This window comes from Populus trichocarpa, chromosome 4, assembly GCF_000002775.5.
Source record: "Populus trichocarpa isolate Nisqually-1 chromosome 4, P.trichocarpa_v4.1, whole genome shotgun sequence".
Taxonomy (NCBI): domain Eukaryota; kingdom Viridiplantae; phylum Streptophyta; class Magnoliopsida; order Malpighiales; family Salicaceae; genus Populus; species Populus trichocarpa.
Window position 1 is genome coordinate 16,364,579 of NC_037288.2, and position 19,325 is coordinate 16,383,903.

A 19,325-nucleotide genomic window follows, 5' to 3' on the forward strand; every position below is an offset into this window, starting at 1 on the left:
TTTGAATCGGTAACATTAAATGCTTATTTTGTGTCAAGGTTGAACCTGTTTTCATCAAAATTTGATTGTTTTTTTGTTTTTAATTATTTTTTTAATATTTTTGGATCATTTTGATGTGCTGATATCAAAAATAAATTTTTAAAATTAAAAAAAAATATTATTTTAATATATTTCTAAACAAAAAAAATACTTTTAAAAAAATCTATACCCAACTCCAAATACCCTTTTAGGTCCTGAAAAGCACATTTGTTTGGGATTATCTTAGTTCTAAACAGAAGTGTAGGGGTGGCCGCTTATGAGGTTGAAATGATCTGTGTTGTGTCTTCTATTATTTATTTTTTTAATCCCAGGTCATCCTGACATATTAGAAAATAACTCATAGTATTCTAAAAATATCCATGCGAATATTCCTAAAATACTTGAATTATTTCTGGCACATTACCATGCATTTTGGCCTCGATCCAAAAATCACACATGGGATTGTCCAATGGCTTTGCCTTTTGTATGTCATCGAGAGATTCAATAAATCTCAAGATACACATTAAAAAAATAATGTCCTCTAATAGTCATTAAAGGTTGAATGTTCGTTAAAGAACACTATAAGTTGCAAAATGTAGAGCTAAAGCGCACGTGCGAGGATTTGAAACCCTTACAGGTGGCAGGTTCGGTTATGGAGTTTGTTTTTTGGTTGCCGGGGAAAACGCTAGCAGTTGGGAAATATAAAATAACGGAACCAAAAACAAACCAGCTCACGAGAAAAGCACCTCTCCCGTCAAGGATTCACTCAGTCAGTCGGAGCACTAACACGTGGATCTTTCGACACCGCTACAGCTGCTGAACCCCTCATTCGAGGCTAACTATAAATGCTGCTCTAAAATTAAGAGTGCCCAGTCCCCATCAACCACCCACCCCTTCGAATTTTCAACATAAGATGTCAAGCTTCTTCAAAATGTGCGCACATTTTCTTACGTGGAATAGTCACTTTGGATAGAAAAGACTAGATGCCATGTCCGTCCGTTGCGGACTTGTAGCTTGTGCATTATCATAAATTTATAAAAAAAAACATAAAAATAATTATAGACTCTTATAATCTATAATGTTTAGATAAAAACTATAAAGATAATTTAAAAAAATATATAAAATAATAATAAAAAAAACCATGTAGAGAAATACTATAGCAATCTATAGCGTTTTGTGAAGAAATATACAGTTATAATTCTCAACCAGCTCAATATTAAAAAAATAAAATTGACAGATAATTTTAAACAAGATCATAACAAAAAAAAAACTATGTGGGGAATGACTGTAGTGATCTATAGTGTTTTAAATAAAAAAAAACACAAAGCTAAATTTTTAAACAGCTTAATATAAAAAAAAATAGAAGCAACAAAAACAATTTTGAAAATAATCATATAAAAAAACAAAAGAAAAAAGATCCATATAGGGAAACACTATAACAATCCACAATGTTTTGTGAGGAAAGTTATATGTATAATTTTCAACTAACTCAATATTAAAAAAATAAAATCAATAAAGATAATTTTAGAAAAAATTATAAAAAAATATAAAATTTATATAGAGAAACACTGTAATAATCTATAATATTTAAGAAAAATAATTGAGAGAAATAGAAAAAAAAATTATATAAAAAAAACTACATAACTTTTCCCACACGTTTTAAAATATTAGTTAATTAGTGAATTTTTAGAGGAGCCTTGATTGAGAATTTCTGATACACCGCATATAAAAAAATAAGTTGGGGGGTGGGGTATAATTAACAGCTTCTGCATAGATTAGGGACTAGTCTGATGTTACTCTCTCTCATCACGGACACACAATGAGATCCGATTGTTCCTAGCCTCCTATTTTTTTCACCGCATAAAAATCCCAAAAAGAAAAAAAAGGAAAAAACAATTTCTTTCTTTCTTACTAAAATTAGTAAAATGCGTATAATAGTAGAGGTGTTTTGCTCTTAATTAGGATTATTAAGAGAGGATTGATGGCAGTAATTGATGCTTAACTCTACAATCTTGGTTGGAGATCTCTCGCATGGACCCGATCTTGACCTTCAATGGCTCTGCAAACCCCTCGCATTTCCTTCTTCCCATTTATTTCGCTTTTGGTTTCTTCCTTGCTCGGTTCATATTAGACAGATTCATTTTTCGAGTAAGTCTTCTTCGCATCTTTTTTCAATTAGTTATTTTTTGCCTCTTTTATTTTTATTTTTTTGTTTGCCTGTTTAGGATAATCTATTTTTGAATTAGTTTTGATTTGAGGATTTTTATTGGAATCTGAGCTTGGTGTATGAAGAGAGTTTAAATTAAGCTAAAAATGAAGCACAGGTTTTCGATTCTAAGTAATTTTCACTTTAATTGAAATTATTTGTTGATAATTTGTCAAAATTGTTCTGAAAAATAAAGTGTGTTTGGATTGATTTTCTCGGAAAAAGAAGTAAATTGCGGTAGCTCTTACCTTCTTTTCTTTTCTTGTTTTTTTTTTGCGCGTTTTGTTTGAGTAGTAGCTTGAACTTACTTTTATCATGAGCAGTTCTAAATCCGTGGGATATCGTAGGCTAAGAACATATAAAAGGAGATCGACCCTCAGGTATGCCATTCAGAATGGCTACTTGTCATTTTGTTATGCCCGGATGGAATTATAGTTCTCGCAGTTGCTTTTAGCTATAGGAGTTGCTGCCAAATCACTGCCACATGGTTTACGTATGATTTTCAATGGCAACAGTTATGGTGCATCGTAGTACATTCTTGTTTATGGTGAAACTGCTGGAGAGTGCTTATGTTTGAGCCAATTTGGGGTTGGATTTTTTATCCACTCCATCCTATAACGCATCAGTGCAGCTTCAGAAATTGGTGCGTTGTGTATTATTTCTCCCATTTCCTCTATCCGCTCAGTTTTTTAGGAGGATATCCTTGGAGATTTCTATCATCTCTCCCTTTCCTTTTCATTTCATTAGAGGACAGCTCTATGAACATAGATCTCGTTTGATTTTCATTTCCTTGCTTTTTTTCTGGAAAAAGATTAGTTATGAAATCAACATGCATTAATCTTTCATGATAGTGCTTGACTTAATGAGTTGCTGCAATGCTTGAAAAGAAAAAAAACTTTTAAGGTTTGTTCTTTTGGAGGATCATTATTAAGGCTTTAAAATGTAAAATAGTATGGATTTTTATTTCCTCTATTAGAAACACATTGAGCTATGCAGTTAAGGCTGTTGCAATGTTTGATTTTGTACTAAGGAGTTGCTTACAGTTCTGAAGAAATTCTTATTTGCAAGTGACCTTGGCTGACTGTGAGAGGTTAGAATTATTGTGTGAAAAGGCCATGGATATGCTGGGGCAGAAGTCTCTAACTTATGCTAATAGTAATATTGATTATTTATTTTTCTGATAATACAGGATATATATCTGTGCCCAGTATAACCATTTTATCATAGTTCTTGCTCTGTTTCTTGTCTGCTGTGACTCTTTGCATAGACAAATATATATATGGGTACTCGGTCCCTTTATACATAGGATTCTAATAAATTCTTCTCATTTCTCAGAAGCTGGCCATTTGGTTGTTGTATAGTAAAGCCAAAGCTATTTCATCAAGGATTGATGAGGCAACGATTGTAAAATGCTCAGAGTCTATGTGGAAGCTGACATACTATGCTACTGTTGAAATATGTGTTCTAAAAATTACCTGCAACGAACCATGGTTCAGAGATACAAAAGAGTACTTCAGAGGCTGGCCACATCAAGAATTGGGGTGAGTGATTAATATGCAATGACTTTTTGCAGCTGGTGATGATAGTTGCTTATATTGTTATGCATAATTGACATGGTAAGGATGGCAGAAATGCATTTTCTGGCATGGAATATCAAGTTTTCCCTGATACTTGTGCTTGCATAAGAGGCTTCTTATTTTAGGGTTACTTCTAAGTGGGCCACATCAGGGGGTATTAGTCTTTTTTATTGACGTGAACCATTTTTATTTCAGGTTTCCAATAATGCTTTTCTACATGTGCCAATGTGGATTCTACATATACAGTATTGCTGCCCTCCTTATTTGGGAAACTAGAAGGAAAGATTTTTCTGTGATGATGTCTCATCATGTAATTACAGTTATACTGATTGGATACTCATACAGTACAAGGTAATAATTCAGTCTTTGCTTTGGTACTCTTGAGTTGTGAGGCAGCAGTACATAACATACACGCAAATTCTTTCCCAGTTTCATCATTGTCTCTAATCTGTTGAGAATCTCATCTTGTTGCTTCTTTATGGTCCCCCATTTGCCATTGTCTCCTGTATTTTAATTTTTGATATGGCACAAGTTTGGACATGCCTCTGAAGCTGTTTTATATATGTTTACTCTGATAGTTAATGTCAGTTGAAACATTTCAAAATCAGCTGGACCTATCAATGATGCTATCTTAAGCTGTTTTCTTGCAAATTATATAAGATGCATTTCCCAGGCTTTTGTTCATGTTGAGGTACGAGATTGACCTATGGTTGCTCTCAGATTAACTCTCCTGGGCATGTGTACCTCACTAATTCAATGATGTTGTGATCTTTGACATTTAATTTCTATTACAGTGGAGGGGGATGATTTTTGCTATTATTTGGTATCCATAATCAGTTTTGGTTTTCCATAGGAAACAACAGCTTCGCAACATGAAAAGAAGATTAGCTGCATAGATGATAAAATCTATCGTATTTTCCTAGAGTTGAATGCTAGTTACTATAATTTGCAACCAACTCATTAGCTGATGGTTCATTAATACTGAATGGAGTCTTCTTCAGGTTTAGCAGATTCTCCTGGTCTCCTTCTTCCTCCTTTTTATTATTAGACTTTTTGCAAGCCTATTTAGATTGAGATGCCAAAACTGGTTAGAGAAGTTGTATGCAAGACCGAGCTGTTTAGAGCTTGAAATCTGTTCCCCTCTATTGATATCTGTACACGATAATGTTCCAGGTTGAGCTCAATTAAACCTTCCATTATTATCAAGTGCTTCCAGTTGTTCTCGATCTTTCTTCCTTTTTCTTTATTGCTAGTCTTTTACAAGTATATTTAGATTGAGATGGCAAAGCTTGTGAGAGTAGTTCTATGCAAGAAGAACTGAGCTCTTTATAGTTCTACTCTTGTGCCCCTCTTTTGATTTCTGTACAAGAGTAGCTATTAATACTGTTTGAGTAATATTTTATTTGGAGACATCCAATGAGGAATTAAGCTCTAAACTTTGCCATCCAGTTTTTTCCGGATAGGAACGATTATCTGCGCTGTGCATGATGCAAGTGATGTATTCTTAGAAGCTGCTAAAGTTTTCAAATATTCTGGCAAGGAGCTTAGTGCAAGCATTTTATTTGGGCTGTTTGCCATCTCATGGGTCATACTACGACTAGTATTCTTTCCCTTTTGGATTATCAAAGCAACAAGGTTTGTCCTCGTGGTAGATGACTTAATTTCATTAATTTTGGCTCCTTTTTTCTTATCCACTATACGGATGGTATTTCTCAGCTATGAATTGGTGGAGTTTTTGGATTTATCACTAGCCTACGACAAATTACTGTACTATGTCTTCAATACAATGCTGCTGATGTTACTTGTTTTCCACATCTACTGGTGGATCCTGATATACTCAATGATAATGAGACAGCTGAGAAACAGAGGAAGAGTAGGAGAAGATATAAGATCTGGTAAGCCTTCTACTCTTTTAATTTTACCACTGAATTTGGAACATGAACGGAAAATTTCAAAGCAGAATGAGAAGGTCAGCCTCTATGTCTATGGTTGCCTTCAGAGTCTTAGAATCCCCTCGTCCTCACCTTTTTTTACTTCTGCTGCTTTGAGCATAGAGGCTGAAGGTGGAAGTTGTTAAAACTTAACTTTAAAGACGCTGCCTGAGGCATCACCTTATTCCAACAATATGATGAGTTCTTGAACAGTCCCTAGTGCATACTATCAGGAACATTCAAATGCATTATGAGTTCCTTATCTCGCTTCACTTCATATATCTTGACTTGTGCATTTATCATCTTGACTTGGAGCTATTAACCTCTCTTCATACAATTGCAGATTCAGAAGATGATGAATAGGTGGGGATGAATTTGATCAACTCTTTTGTTCTCACCCGTGGCACTGAGGAGATTAGCTTGACTTATATGTAGGTTTGTATCTTCACTCAATTGGTTTTTACCAATCAGGTGAATAATTTACTTGTTTCAATATCTCTTGATTTCTTTTTGCTGTATAAATAATAGCCGATTCCTGTATAATTTGTTATCCATCAAAGAACAAAACACCCGTTCTGAGATTAGTCCATATATTGGAAAACGAGAAAAGTGGAAATAGTAGCTTCTTATAGATTTCTTTTCCTGGTGTGTTAATCTTAGTCATTTGTGATCTTGTTAAACCCAATGGCCCAGAACTGCACACCAATGGCCCAGAACTGCACACGTACTTCAAAAGCGTGTTGGGTTGAGCAGTGGTGGTTTATTATTGCATCCCTAAGATGTGTATTCAAAATTTCCAGGACCCCCTTGTCACTCACCATGGCTCCAAAAGTGAAATGATGCCATCATATCTACTGTTGAGACTTGAGACGATTTGGCAATTTGTGGGAGTGATTCTGATTGTAAAACTTGTTTGGTGAATTTTCTTAACTGGATCTTCATGTTATTTTGCAGCTGTTGGAATGCTTTTCTGCTCTTCTCTGCTTCTGTCTCGTGTCTCGGCCTTTTTTTGTTATCATCTTGGGCTGGAAAAGCCATTCCGTCGCTGCAGACTGATAAGGCCGCTATTCAGCTTTTCTTCTTCTTCTTTTTTGAATCATGAATGGAGGCATTTGTAATGTCTACTCAAGTGGTAGCTCACAGCTAACAGACTAAGAGTTTTTTTTTGTTACCAATAAAAAGAATCCTTCATGATCTTTGCTTAGTGGGTTGATGCCTTACAGAACGGATGAGGGAAACAGCGTGTGAATTACGCAGTGTGCCCTCAGCTTTCTGTGAAATTTGTACAAAAATAATGTGGTTTGATTAAAAAGGGGACCTGTTTGCATTAAAAAAAACTTGGCAGCCTTGTAACCCGTCAATTCAGGCTTCAGTTAGGTAGGATCAAAAAAAAATATTGTTTTTTTTTTTTAATTAACATTATGATTTTTTAAGAAAAAAATAAATTAATTGGATAAACTTAAATTAACATGTTTTACTCACGATCCAAGCCTCGAAACATACCAGATATTATAACTATATTAAGAGTCTACAGCATCATAAATATCACAACAACAGGGTAGAGTCGAGTCTTGCTTGATACACAGAGAAATGAAGCTGAAGCTGCAAGTTATCTTTAGTATAATTGCTGAAGCTGCAAGTTAGATTTTGGATCTTACTATTTAAAAATAAAAACTAAAACTTTATTATTATATAGTTATATCATAATTAATTCCTGTGAAAGAATTAAAAATAAAAAGAACAAAAATAAAGTAAACATTTAAATCATTACTTTGTAATTTGATTGTTGTATTTTTTTGTATTTTAATCCTTTTATTTGATTATTTTTTGAATTTATAGATTTAAGATTTTAGTGTGTGCGTCGAGAGTTTTAGATCCGGAATTGAGGTTTTACTCAATCATGATCCTTAGATTCAAGAATTTAGAGAAGGCTCATCTGTTGTGCCTGCAATTGAAATAAGATTAAGAAAGAAAATAAAACTTAATGTAATTCAGGGGTAAATAAAAAATATTTTGGAAGCTAAAAAAAATGAATATATAGTTTATACTTTCATGAAAATATAAAATTAAAATTCAACTATAATTAAATACTATATCAGTAAAATAAATATGCAGTCCTATTGATTTCCGAGGCAAAATATTCATTTCAAGATATGACTAGATGGCATTATTATAACAGTTTTCCTTCTAGGTATACTTTCCGATTTGATTAGAAACAAACCATAAATGAAGAATCTAAAATAAATCATGAAAAATGACTTTACTTCTCTCGTATTTGTTTCGATAAACAATACAAAATATTGCTTTTTATCCTATCTGTAGATGCTACCAATGTTATTGTTAGGGTATGAATGAAAAATTATGTCCCTTTAAACTCTATTTAAAATGAAGTTATGCAAGTTTATATTTTTTTATTTTAAAAATTACTTGAAAATTGAAAAATTAACTGTAAGAATTGTCCATAAAAAAAGTCAATTCTAACATGATTTTGATAATGAAATTTTCAAAAACTCTTTTACATTCTTTTGGTCAAAATTGTTTTTTAGAGAGTACTATATAATATTTGGTTCGCCATTTATTTTTTTTGTTGTGCTACCAAGAATAAGAGATTGAGTAAAATATTGCAATCACACTGCCATCACCAGAGAGCAAGCAATAAATTATTTTAAGGCCAAATGATTGATCCTTACATCAATCTATTTCTTCAAGTTTATTTTTTGTCAGCAGGTATTGTAAATTGATTTTTCTTTTAGTTGTTGATTTATATGCATATTTTATGTTTTGTAAAAACCAAATCATCAGAGTAAAGAGGAACAACAATCTTAAGAACTATTTACAACAAATTTATTAAACCCAGCCCGAAGTTGACTCGGCTAAGGGGCTGGGTCACACGGGTTGACCTAGGTCAACCTGGAAAAAATAAAAAAAAATCAAGGTTTTAATATCCTACATGAAAAGGTTAAGAAATATTTCATATGGATATATGCTATTTATAACTATCACATATGGAAAAGTTAAGAAACATTTCATGTGTGTGTAGTCTATATATATAGTTATTCCATAAAGAAAAATTTTAAAAAAAAATCCATGTGAATAAAGACTATATATATAGCTATCCCACGTGCAAAAGTTAAGAAGCATTTCGTGTAGATATAGGCTATAAATATAGTTATCCCACATGTAAAAGTTAAGAAACATTTCATAACTATAATTATCTAACATGGAAAAGTTAAGAACATTTCATAGGGATGTAGACTATATAAAAATATGTGAGGCCAAGTATTCACAAATTAATTTTATATTTTTAGAGTTTTTTTTTAAATGTAAAAAAAAAGCCGCGTCACTCGGGTTTGATCGGGCTAATTGCAAGCCCGAGTTTTGACCATTTGAAACCCGACCAACGCTTCGGATCCCGGGTTGACTCGTCGGGCTGGGCCAGGTTTTATATCTATGATTTAAAGTGTTCCAACAACCAATAGTGAAAAACTAGTTATGTGACCCGCGCTTCGCTGCGGGTTAGATATTTTTATTTCCTATAAAAAAAATTATATATGAAGGTTTTTTCAACACATTTTTGTAGCTTAAAAAATCTAAGTTCAAATAAATTTTTTTATGATTACATGTAATTAAATAAATCAAGAACTATGTGTGCGAATAAATAAATAAAAAATCATCAACGATACCTAAAAATAAAACTTCAAAAATCAAGAGACATGTATAGATCAAGATATTTAATCTTGAAAGACGAGACATTTATCCGGTTGTGTTTGCTAAATTTATTTATTAAATAATTTTTTTTATTTAAGCAAATGATAATAGAAGTGGAGACACAAATTAAATTGATCAAAAAAAATAAAAGGGGGAAAAAACATCATGCAAAACTGCATATATTAGAAATATTATCTGAAAATAATTTTCTTTTTATTTTGAATCAGAAAAACTTTTCAAATTTAAATGCATAATTAAAAAAATAATTGTCATTTAAAAGAGGCTCTCCAAACAAAATGAAAGAGAGAAGGGGTACTAATTTAAATATAAATTAAAAAAGATTAGAGAAAAAATCATAAAAAAAGAATAATTAATTTTAAAAAAGAATTAGAAAAAAAAAAGCAAAGGTCAAGCCAACTCGCCTGGCCCATTTTGTCAAGGCTCGCATGATTGGGCCTTTAAACTTTTTTTGTTTGCAACTGGAGCGGATGACATGTCATCTGTCCTAATTTTTCTTGAAAAAAATCAAACAACGTGTTGCCTGATAAGGTAGACATTACATGGTCTACTTGCTCAAATTCCAACAATTATGGTGAAGAGCGTGCCCACCATGATGCTCATTTCTAAGAAGGATTGGAGTCTCTAAAGGTTAACAAGGCCCGCATCGCTAGCTTACTCGAGCAAACACTTAGTTTCTTTCCACACCATAGACGAGATCCATGCAATAGCTTTCGTAAGGAGGCTGACCGAAAGAAAGGTGTACCAGAATTAGAAGATGGAACCTGCTCCTATTGTGTTCAAAAAGTAATTGCCTTTATTTAATCATGTATGAAAAAGTGTTTTGACTTTGTTATGTTTAACCTATTTTAGTTTTGTTGGCAATTTGGCTCATAATATCACAAGATTTTTTCTGTTAAATAGGCCCTTCTTTTTAATGATATCATACATTTTCTTATGTTCATGATTGTCTTCATTCTTACACTTTGAGGAATCCTGAAAGTAGAAATCCTGAAAGTTCCATCAATTCACAAACTCACTATACCAAGAATTCTTTGGTGTGTTTCCCATTTCTTCAAAAACTATACATGATCTCATGTTTTCTCAAAGGTTTCTAGAAAAATCAAAGTTTTAGTACAAAAACAGAAATCAAATTGATGTTTGTTCTAGCAGACATGTTCTAGAAATATAAGTGATCTCCTAGAAAGGTGACCAAACACCTAGAAAAAATAAAAACAACCCAAACAACATGAGATGACTTCAATGTTAAGTTTTAGCTGAATGAATAATGAGAAACCATTTCGTACGATCACATGAAAAAAAACAAAGCTTACCGATCCTAAATGCATGTGTTTGAAATGAGAAAAGATCATTTTTTATAAATCCTTTCAGAAGACTAAAATACACCTTTTGCAGTCGCCATTGAACCTAGTAAGTTTTTCTTTAAAAAATAACCTTGGCTAAAATCACATCCCACTCTAGGGGCAAGTGCGAGAAATATGCAAAAATCCTCAATGATTAAATGTGTTCATACAAAGCTGGGGGAATGAAAGAATCCAAAGAGTCTAGAAGGTTTGAGCATACAAAAAAAAAGCTAATATGATGATGATGCTCAAAATCAAATGAAGAAAACAAATAAAAAGCCCAAGCTCGACACTAGGGGGTATGATGAACCCATTTGCAAGGTCTAGAAATTCATGGATCAAAAAGGTCTGGAAACAAGCACTAGTGATTGTTAGACTTGAAATCCTTTAAACACCCTTTGAGCTTATAAATATTATTTTTCTTCATAACCAAAAGCCAAAACTTACGTTACGTGTCTAATCAAGCCCTTTCTATTCAAAGATAGGCAATCCTAATTGGCAGGCAATGTTGTACCATGTGAAACAAGCTCCATTATTCATACAAATAAAATGAATGCTTTGAAGATGTGTTCTCTGAAATCCTCAAATTAAAACCCTATTAACCAAACACAAAATAAAAGATCACTTCACATTTTTACAAAAACAAAACAAAAACTTTCAAACATGCCTATAGGAATCACTTGAATTTTTTTTTTCAGAACAAGTTTGCTTGAAACTGACATCAAAATGGTTTCTGTGTTTGGAATAACTTTGTAATTCCAAGAATTCTCCATAAAATAACTCTTTGTAAATAACCAAATCTTCTTTCGCATAGCCTCATCCCTAAAGAAAACTAGAATTGAACATTTGAGGGCATGATCAGGCTGGGGGGCAATAAAAAAACACGTAATAGGGCTAGCTCCATGATTCCCTTTCTAAAAAAATAAAAAATATAGGGCAGAGTTAGATCTTTGTGATAAAGGTTTGTAGGCAAAAAAGTATGTTGATATCATGCCATTCACAGATATTAATATCACAAATTGTGACTCAAGTAAGCAAAAGCAAAAAAGCCATGAAAACTTGCCTACAGAGACTTAAACTTTTTAAAAGGAAAAAAGTCCATGAAGAAAGGGAATTTATACTTTTTAGTTAAGTATAAATACATATTGATTATATAACATTATACTTGATCTTTGATAAACTAATGTTTTACCAACAAATCTCTTTTGAGCACTCCTTTGAGCCCTTATCTCTTAGATAGTGCGCCTTCATGCCCTATCCTTTTCTTTTGAGCGCATATTTAAGTCCTTAACTCTCAGATAGTGTACCTTCGAGCCTTATCTCTTTTCCCTTTGAGTGTTTATTTGAGCTCTCATCTCTTAGTGCGCCTTTAAGTCCTATCTTTTTTCCATTTGAGCTCTCATCTCCTAGATAGTACACCTTCAAACCTTATCTTGTCATCCCTTCAAGACATCTCTGGCCAAATTCTTTTGCCATGTAAATCATATTTTTCACATGGGCAGGTCACCTATTATAATGAGACTATTTTAAAAAAATCTTTTCATTTTTCATATGGACATGTCGCCCATTACAATGAGATCATTTGTAAAAACCTTTGTATTCTTCATCTGGGCAGGTCACCTATGACAATTTAACCATTTCAATTTTTTTTTTTGAAATTTACCAATAGGCAGGTTGCCTAGTACAACTATACCACTTCAAATTTTTTTTTTTAGTTTTTCACAAAGATCATTTTTTTCTTTACAAATCCTACCTCTTTTCTTTTGCATAGTGCGCTTTCTAGCCCTTGTCATGGGGTCGCGCCACGAAGTTGTCGGTGACGACATAGGCTTTTATCGTGCCTCCTGATGAGGTGTTGTGTTAGAAAGGTTTTTGGATTTAATCACAAAATTATGATTAATGTTTAGGAGTCACCACCTAGTATTATGGTCACTAGGAACCTATGGTCTGTGAGAGTCTAACTAAGGGACTCCTTGTGCAAGGGGAAGACGCATCACCCCCAGTGCACCCTACCTAAGGTAAGCTGCATTGTTGTTTGATTGTTTTTCTAGGTCGGGTTTCTATTCATTGGTATTTTTAAGGTTTAAGGTAGAACTCCCTTCGTGAGAGAGCCTTTACCTCATCGGGTTTAATCCTCACTATTCTAAAGTCTGAATTTAGCATCGTATTTATTTATACCTTGTATCTTTAATACCTGAGGGTGTACTTTATCGTGTAATTTTACACCTCACAACTATTAAAGTCTATACCTGGATCCTAAAAAAAAAGGTTTGGAAAAAAGTTTTTGATATTTTGGCCAAACCCTAATGGATGATCATAAACTGGTTATAATATCTATTTTTTTGGATTTTTAAAACATGAGAAAGATGCAATTTTTTAATGAAAATATGCTTGGAAATTTTTTAGGATTTGACCGTATGTATGAAAATAAAATATATTTTTTTTTATTTTGGAAAGGGAAATTAATTTAAAAGTTTTTGAGATTTTTTTTTTTGAAAATGTTTTGATTTTTTTTTTGAAATATTTTGGAGAAAACCGGGTGTTTTAATACCTGATTTGTATTTTACAGTGTAAATAGACAACCCGATATTATGCAAAATTGGTAGAAAAATATTTGAGAAAATCACAATTTTTTTGAAATGATTTTTGAAAATTTTGAATTTTTTTAAATATTATAATATATATTATTATAAATAAATATATATTAAATATACATGGGCTGGGCCGGCCTAACTGGCTGGGTCGAGCTCAGGAATGTTGGATTGGGCCAATATCGGCCTAACAGATTTTTTCCCTTCCTTTTAGGGCCAGGCCGAGTCTAGCCCATGTAGTTGGGCTGGGCCAGAAGTGGCCCGACACGACGTTCACTACATGAACAGTGACCGTGAATTATAATTCACGCCTACTATTCAAGCGTGAACAATAAGACGTGAATTATAATTGATGTATATTGTTCACTTGTGAACAGAGGCAATAAAGAAGAAGAAGAAGAAAGAGAAGAGAAGAAAGCTACCTGGCACGGTGGCGGTCTGGCCGTGGAGGACGACGTGCGGTGGTGGCTGAGGTTGTGGCAGAGGTGGTGGCCGGTCTTAGCCGCTAGTAGAGGAAGAAGAAGAAGTTGCAGAGGAGAGAGAGAGTTGGTGAAACCACCACATGAGGTAGTCAGACGGTTGCTTGTGGTAGAGAGGATGGTGGTCAAGCCGACAATGATAGTGGTGGTGGCCGAAAGCCCCAACAGAGAAGAAAGAAGAGAGAACTCGTTGCAGAGAAAAAAAATTAAGGAGGAAGAGATTGGTTTTTTCTGATTTTTGGACAGGATTTTCTTCCTGCTCAGACCATGAAATCCACCCCTATTTATAGGGGGTGGAAAAGGGTAATCTTGTCTTCACAGGGCAAAAATTTAAGCCCTTGATTCGGTTGGTAAGGATCCCAACCGTTGGTTCAAAGTAAGCACCATAAACTGTAAAATCTGACAGTTCAAGGCTGTTTGAGTTGGTTAATTTAGGCCGGTGCCGGGGTCTTTTTGATGATAATATGCCTGAACAGACCATACTCGAGGATAAAGGGATGTTAGGTGACTATTTTGGTTCATGTGTAGTCAATTTTGACGGATATACGAGGCATTAAATGCACCTGAAAAGTAGTCACCAAGGCAACAGTCTCGGGCAAAATCGGGGAAGACAATGAACAGTGATCAGACGACACGTCATCTGTTCCTCTCTCTCTTTTTGTTTTTTTAAATCCAAAAAGGGCGTCAATTTGGGTAAAATAAGGGATTTTTGTCAAACTTCAATTGAGGCCTTAAGCTTTCGTATTCGTTCAATTGCACCCCTAATTAACCCTAAACATTTGATTTAGTGGAATTTAGCCCCTGTCAAACTCAATTTGAACCCTGAATTTCAGAGCTTTTTGCACTTTGGTCATTGGACTTGGATTTATGCAATCTAACTCCTAATTGACCATTAAACTTCTAATTTTTTCAATTTCACCCCTGGTTTCAACCAATTAAGCCCCTAGAGTTCGACGCCTTTTACAACCAAGTCCTTGACTATGAAAATCTTCAATTTGACCTCTAATTGATCCTAAAACTTCAATTTTCTTGCGATTTTACTCTTGATTTCAATTAATTAACTTCGTAAAAATTAAATTTAGTCTCTTAAAATTCCAATCTTTTCAATTAAGCCCAAATTGGGCTCCCAAACTTAATTGTTTACCAATTAAGCCCAAAATAAAATTAATTTGACCCATTTAAAGTGTAATTAAGTCCTTGTACTTAATTAAATCATTCAATTGAACCGAAATTAATTCTTAAACATAATTAAATTTTAATTTGACCCAAGATTAAATCAAATTGACATATTAAAATTTGTCATTGGACTTAAATGTTTTGCAAATACATCCAATAAGCATTTAATTTGACCTGGAATTTGCATTGTTTCTCCATTTTTTGTCATAATGAGGTATAATTAGGCCTTGAATTTTCTCCAAAATTCCAGTTGCATTCCCTAACCTGCTTTCTCCATGTTGCTAGCCTTTATTTTATTTTTTGATTTTTATTTTTTTAAAAAGTGAATTTTGGGGAATAAACTAGAATTAGGTTATGACAGCCCTCATATACCAGATAGTGCGCTTTCTAACCTTATCTTTTTTTTTCCCTCTGAGTGCACTTTCTAGCCCCCGCATACTGGATAATGCACTTTCTAAGCCTTATCTCTCTCTTTTCAACTTTGTACCCTTATCCCGACCCTTATCTCGGATAGCTCGCTTCCTAGCCCTATCTCCTTTTTCTCTAAGTGCGCTTTCTAGTCCTCACTTCAAACACTTTCAGAAGGATTGACCATTTCTTGATCTGGTGAGTCCGTTATCTCTCATTCATTTTTCTTCATTACAAAGCTTACTATCAAAAGTCTCTTACGAGACTTTCTGTCGCAAGCATTGTTAAGAAGGGGACAACTGTCATCACTTATTTTTGGGTTATTCCCTAAATTTTACCCCTTTTCCCTTTAAAATAAATAATAAATAATAATGGCAAGAATACTAGCAATTTGGAAAAAACAAAAACAAGCTGAGAGAATTTCAAATATAGAGGAAGATCAAGCTACAATTTTGAATGTATCGGAAACCTAATTGTACCTTATTATACCTAAAATTAAAGAGACAATGCAGATTCAAGGTCAAATTAAAATATTATTGGATGAATTTGCATAAATATGAAGCCTAAACACAAAATTAGATTTTTAATAGGCCAATTTGATGTAATCATGGACCAAATTAAAAGTTTAATTATGTTTAAGAATTAACTTGGGTCAAATTAAAGGATTTAATTAAATTTAAGGACTCAATTATACTTCTATTAGGGGCTTAATTCATGAAAAATTAAGTTTAGGAGCTCAATTTGGGCTTAATTGAGAAGATTGAAATTTTAGAGGACCAAACCTAATTTTTATAAAGTCAATTCATTCAAATCAAGAGTAAAATCACAAGAAAATCAACATTTTAGGGTCAATTAGGGGTTAAATTAAAAAAATTTGTAGCTAAAGACCTTTTTAAAAGAGGTGTCGAGCTCTGGGATTTAATTGGCTGAAATCAGGGTGAAATTGAAGAAAATTAAAAGTTTAATAGTCAATTAGGAGTTAAATTTAAGAAATCCAAAACCAAGGACCACAATAAAAAAGACGCTGAAATTCGGGGCTGATGTTGAAATTTGACATGGGAAAAATTACATAAAATTAAAAGTTCTAGGCCAGTTAGGGGTGTAATTAAAAGAAATAAAAAACCAAAGGGCTAAATTGAACTTTGGCCAAATCGCTAAATTAAAACCTTGAAATCTAAAACGACATCGTTTTGACCAAAACGACGTGATTTTTTACCCAAATAGTAACAAAAAAAAGAAGACAAAGGAACTAAATGAAATGTCGTATGGTTACTATTCATCATCTTTTTTTTTTTGTTAGAAAAGTTGCTCGGGTTGACTAGCTTTCAACTACATTTAATGTTTCATTTCTCTACCAAATTAGACAAACCATAAACCACCATGATGGCTTGACATTTGACTACATCCCAATATGGTTATTTGTGGCTGATTGACACCACAACTACCGTAGAGATGCCTCATAGAGGCCACCTCGTACTGCCTTTAACCATCAAAATTTGACAGTTCATGATAACCATTTTAAGTCAATGGTTGAGGTCCTTCTAAGCTGAATCAAGGGTCAAGATTTGTCCTTAAAAAGACAAAATATCTCTCTTCCGCCCCCTATAAATATGGTGGAATCCATGCATTGAGGGAGGAGAAATCAGTGGTCAAAGTTAGGAAAAACTTAGGAGTGATCATTTTCGATTCGGTTCGGTTTTTGTCAAAAAAAAGTAACCAAACTGTAATTTTTTTTAAAAAAACTGAAACCGGTTCAAACCGACCAGTTTAAGTTTGATTTGGTTTTTTTAGGACAAAAAAAGGTTCAAACCAGTTTGGCTCGGTTTGTTTTCGGTTTGGGTTCATTTCGGTTCGGTTTTTCCGTTTTCAGGCTTATAAAACCGAAACCGAACCGAACCGGTCGGTTTTTTCAAAATTTTAATCGGTTTAATCGGTTTTTTTTCACGGTTCGGTTTTTTCGATTATTTTTTTCCGGTTTTCTCGGTTTAATCAGTTTTTTATTTTTCAAAAAATCAGCCCCCTCCCAGGTTTTTCTTTTACCATTGCTACTCTTCCCTCTCTCTCCATTGTGTTCTCAGCCACTCCAACCCCACCTATTCTGTGACCAATGATAGCCTAACCTTTTCCACCAGCTCATCTTATCACCGGTAACAGTACACAACCGCCGTCACCGCCAATTTCTTCATTTCCACTACAGGCTTCTTCTCTTCCAGCAACTAACATCTCCAACCACCAACGTGTGCCATCAGCCAAACCTCTACCAACATCTCCAGCCGAACCTCCAACCTGCAACACCGTCATCCCAGGTAAACTCATTTATCCTTTCTCTCATACGCCCCATTTCTTCTTCTTTCCTATATCTTGCATGCAAGACATGAAGTAATTCACCTCCTGCAACTGTTGGCTTTTGCCAGCAATTATAAGGATGGGCTGCACCCGTTCCAGCCTAGCCTATATTGATGCACCAAGTCTAGCCTAATGTAAAAAAAAAGAGGAAAGGATGTTGGGCTGATAGTCGACCCAACCCAATTGAGTCAGGCTGGGCCGAGTCCACCCCAATATGTTAAATCAATAATTTATGTTTAATAGTAATATAATAATATTAAAATATTAGAAAAAAATTCAAATATTCTAAAGGGGGTTTTAAAAATATTTATGGGCCCATCGCATGTTTTTCCAATTATTTTGCATAATATCAAGCTGTAAACTTACATTGTAATATACAAATTTGGTATTAAAAATACCTAGTTTCCTCTGAAACTTAAAAAAAAATTCCAAAAAAAAATTTAAAAATAAGTTTTCATTTAAAAAAACAAAAAACAATTGTTTTGTTTTCGTGCATACGACCAAATCCTAAAAGTTTTCAAAGCATATTTTTATAAAAAAAAAATGCTTCTTTCTCATATTTTAAAATGCGAAATGGATATCGTGACTAGTTTATGATTATCCGTTAAGGTTTAACCAAAATATCAAAAACCCTTCACTAATCATTTTGTTCACTTTATTTTTAAAGTGTTAGGGTTTAGCTACAGAATTTAATATTTGAGGGTTTGAAATTACACAATAGAGTATACACTCAGGTATTAAAGATACAAAGCAATAAATGCGATGATAAAATTCAGACTTTAGAATGGTTAGAACTTAACCCGATAAGGTAGAGACTTCCTTACAAAGGGAGATCTTCCTTAGACCTTAGAAAAAAAAAATGATACAATCCAGGCAAGGTCAAATTCGGATTTTGACGTAAAATGTGCAATTACCCAGTTTTACGGCAACAATCATAATTCTCAATCCGACCGTTAGATCGAGCTGAATTTTACGTTGAGTCTCCTGACATATTGTCCTACCTTGGTTAAAATTTCAGATCTATCGAAGTTCAGGAAGGCATTGCAATACGGGTTAACAGAGGCTGTATGAATTTTGTTATTTACTTCCTTTTGACTTGTGGACTTTCTATTTTGTAAGGATCCTTTTCCTACAAAGATATGTCAGTTTGTTTTGGGAATCTCCTAGCTCTACAAGGATCTTTAATGGGCTGCAATATAGTTTTCAAGTGTGGCAAGGATTCATAAATGTTTCAAAATCCTTTTCTTACAAACGATTCCTTATGCATCCTAGCAATAACAAGGAAAGAAAGTCAGCAATTTATTCTCCTAATCAAGTAAGGAAGTTGGCCATATCTTATTCTTAAAGAGGGGAGGATTATTTAATACTTTCCCTAACTTAGGAAGGAAAGTAATTAAATCAGCAACAAATGAGTAAATTTTTTTTCCTATTTTTCCAAGTTAAACAAGAAAATCCAAGCTAATCAAGGGTTTCTTTAAGTCTAGAGTCGGTATAAATAAAGACATAACCAAACACGTAAGGGTA

General features: G+C 33.5%; 1 protein-coding gene across 4 annotated transcripts; it reads left to right on the plus strand.

Annotated features, from left to right (window-relative positions):
- The first annotated feature begins 1,789 nt into the window (after window positions 1-1,789).
- On the plus strand, window positions 1,790-6,936 carry LOC18097787 (ceramide synthase LOH2). Of its 4 annotated transcripts, none has more exons than XR_002981480.2 (7): window positions 1,793-2,166; window positions 3,560-3,765; window positions 3,997-4,152; window positions 5,251-5,436; window positions 5,518-5,696; window positions 6,076-6,203; window positions 6,687-6,936. XR_002981480.2 is itself a non-coding variant. In XM_024599855.2 (6 exons), the coding sequence occupies exons 1-6, from the start codon at window positions 2,050-2,052 to the stop codon at window positions 6,093-6,095; spliced, it is 864 nt and encodes a 287-aa protein (XP_024455623.1). In that variant the 5' UTR covers window positions 1,790-2,049; the 3' UTR covers window positions 6,096-6,936. The 4 variants fall into 4 exon arrangements, 1 of the variants encoding a protein (XP_024455623.1); XR_002981481.2 differs by having other exon boundaries at window positions 6,076-6,163; XR_002981479.2 differs by having other exon boundaries at window positions 1,794-2,166; window positions 6,076-6,167.
- Window positions 6,937-19,325: the final 12,389 nt, after the last annotated feature.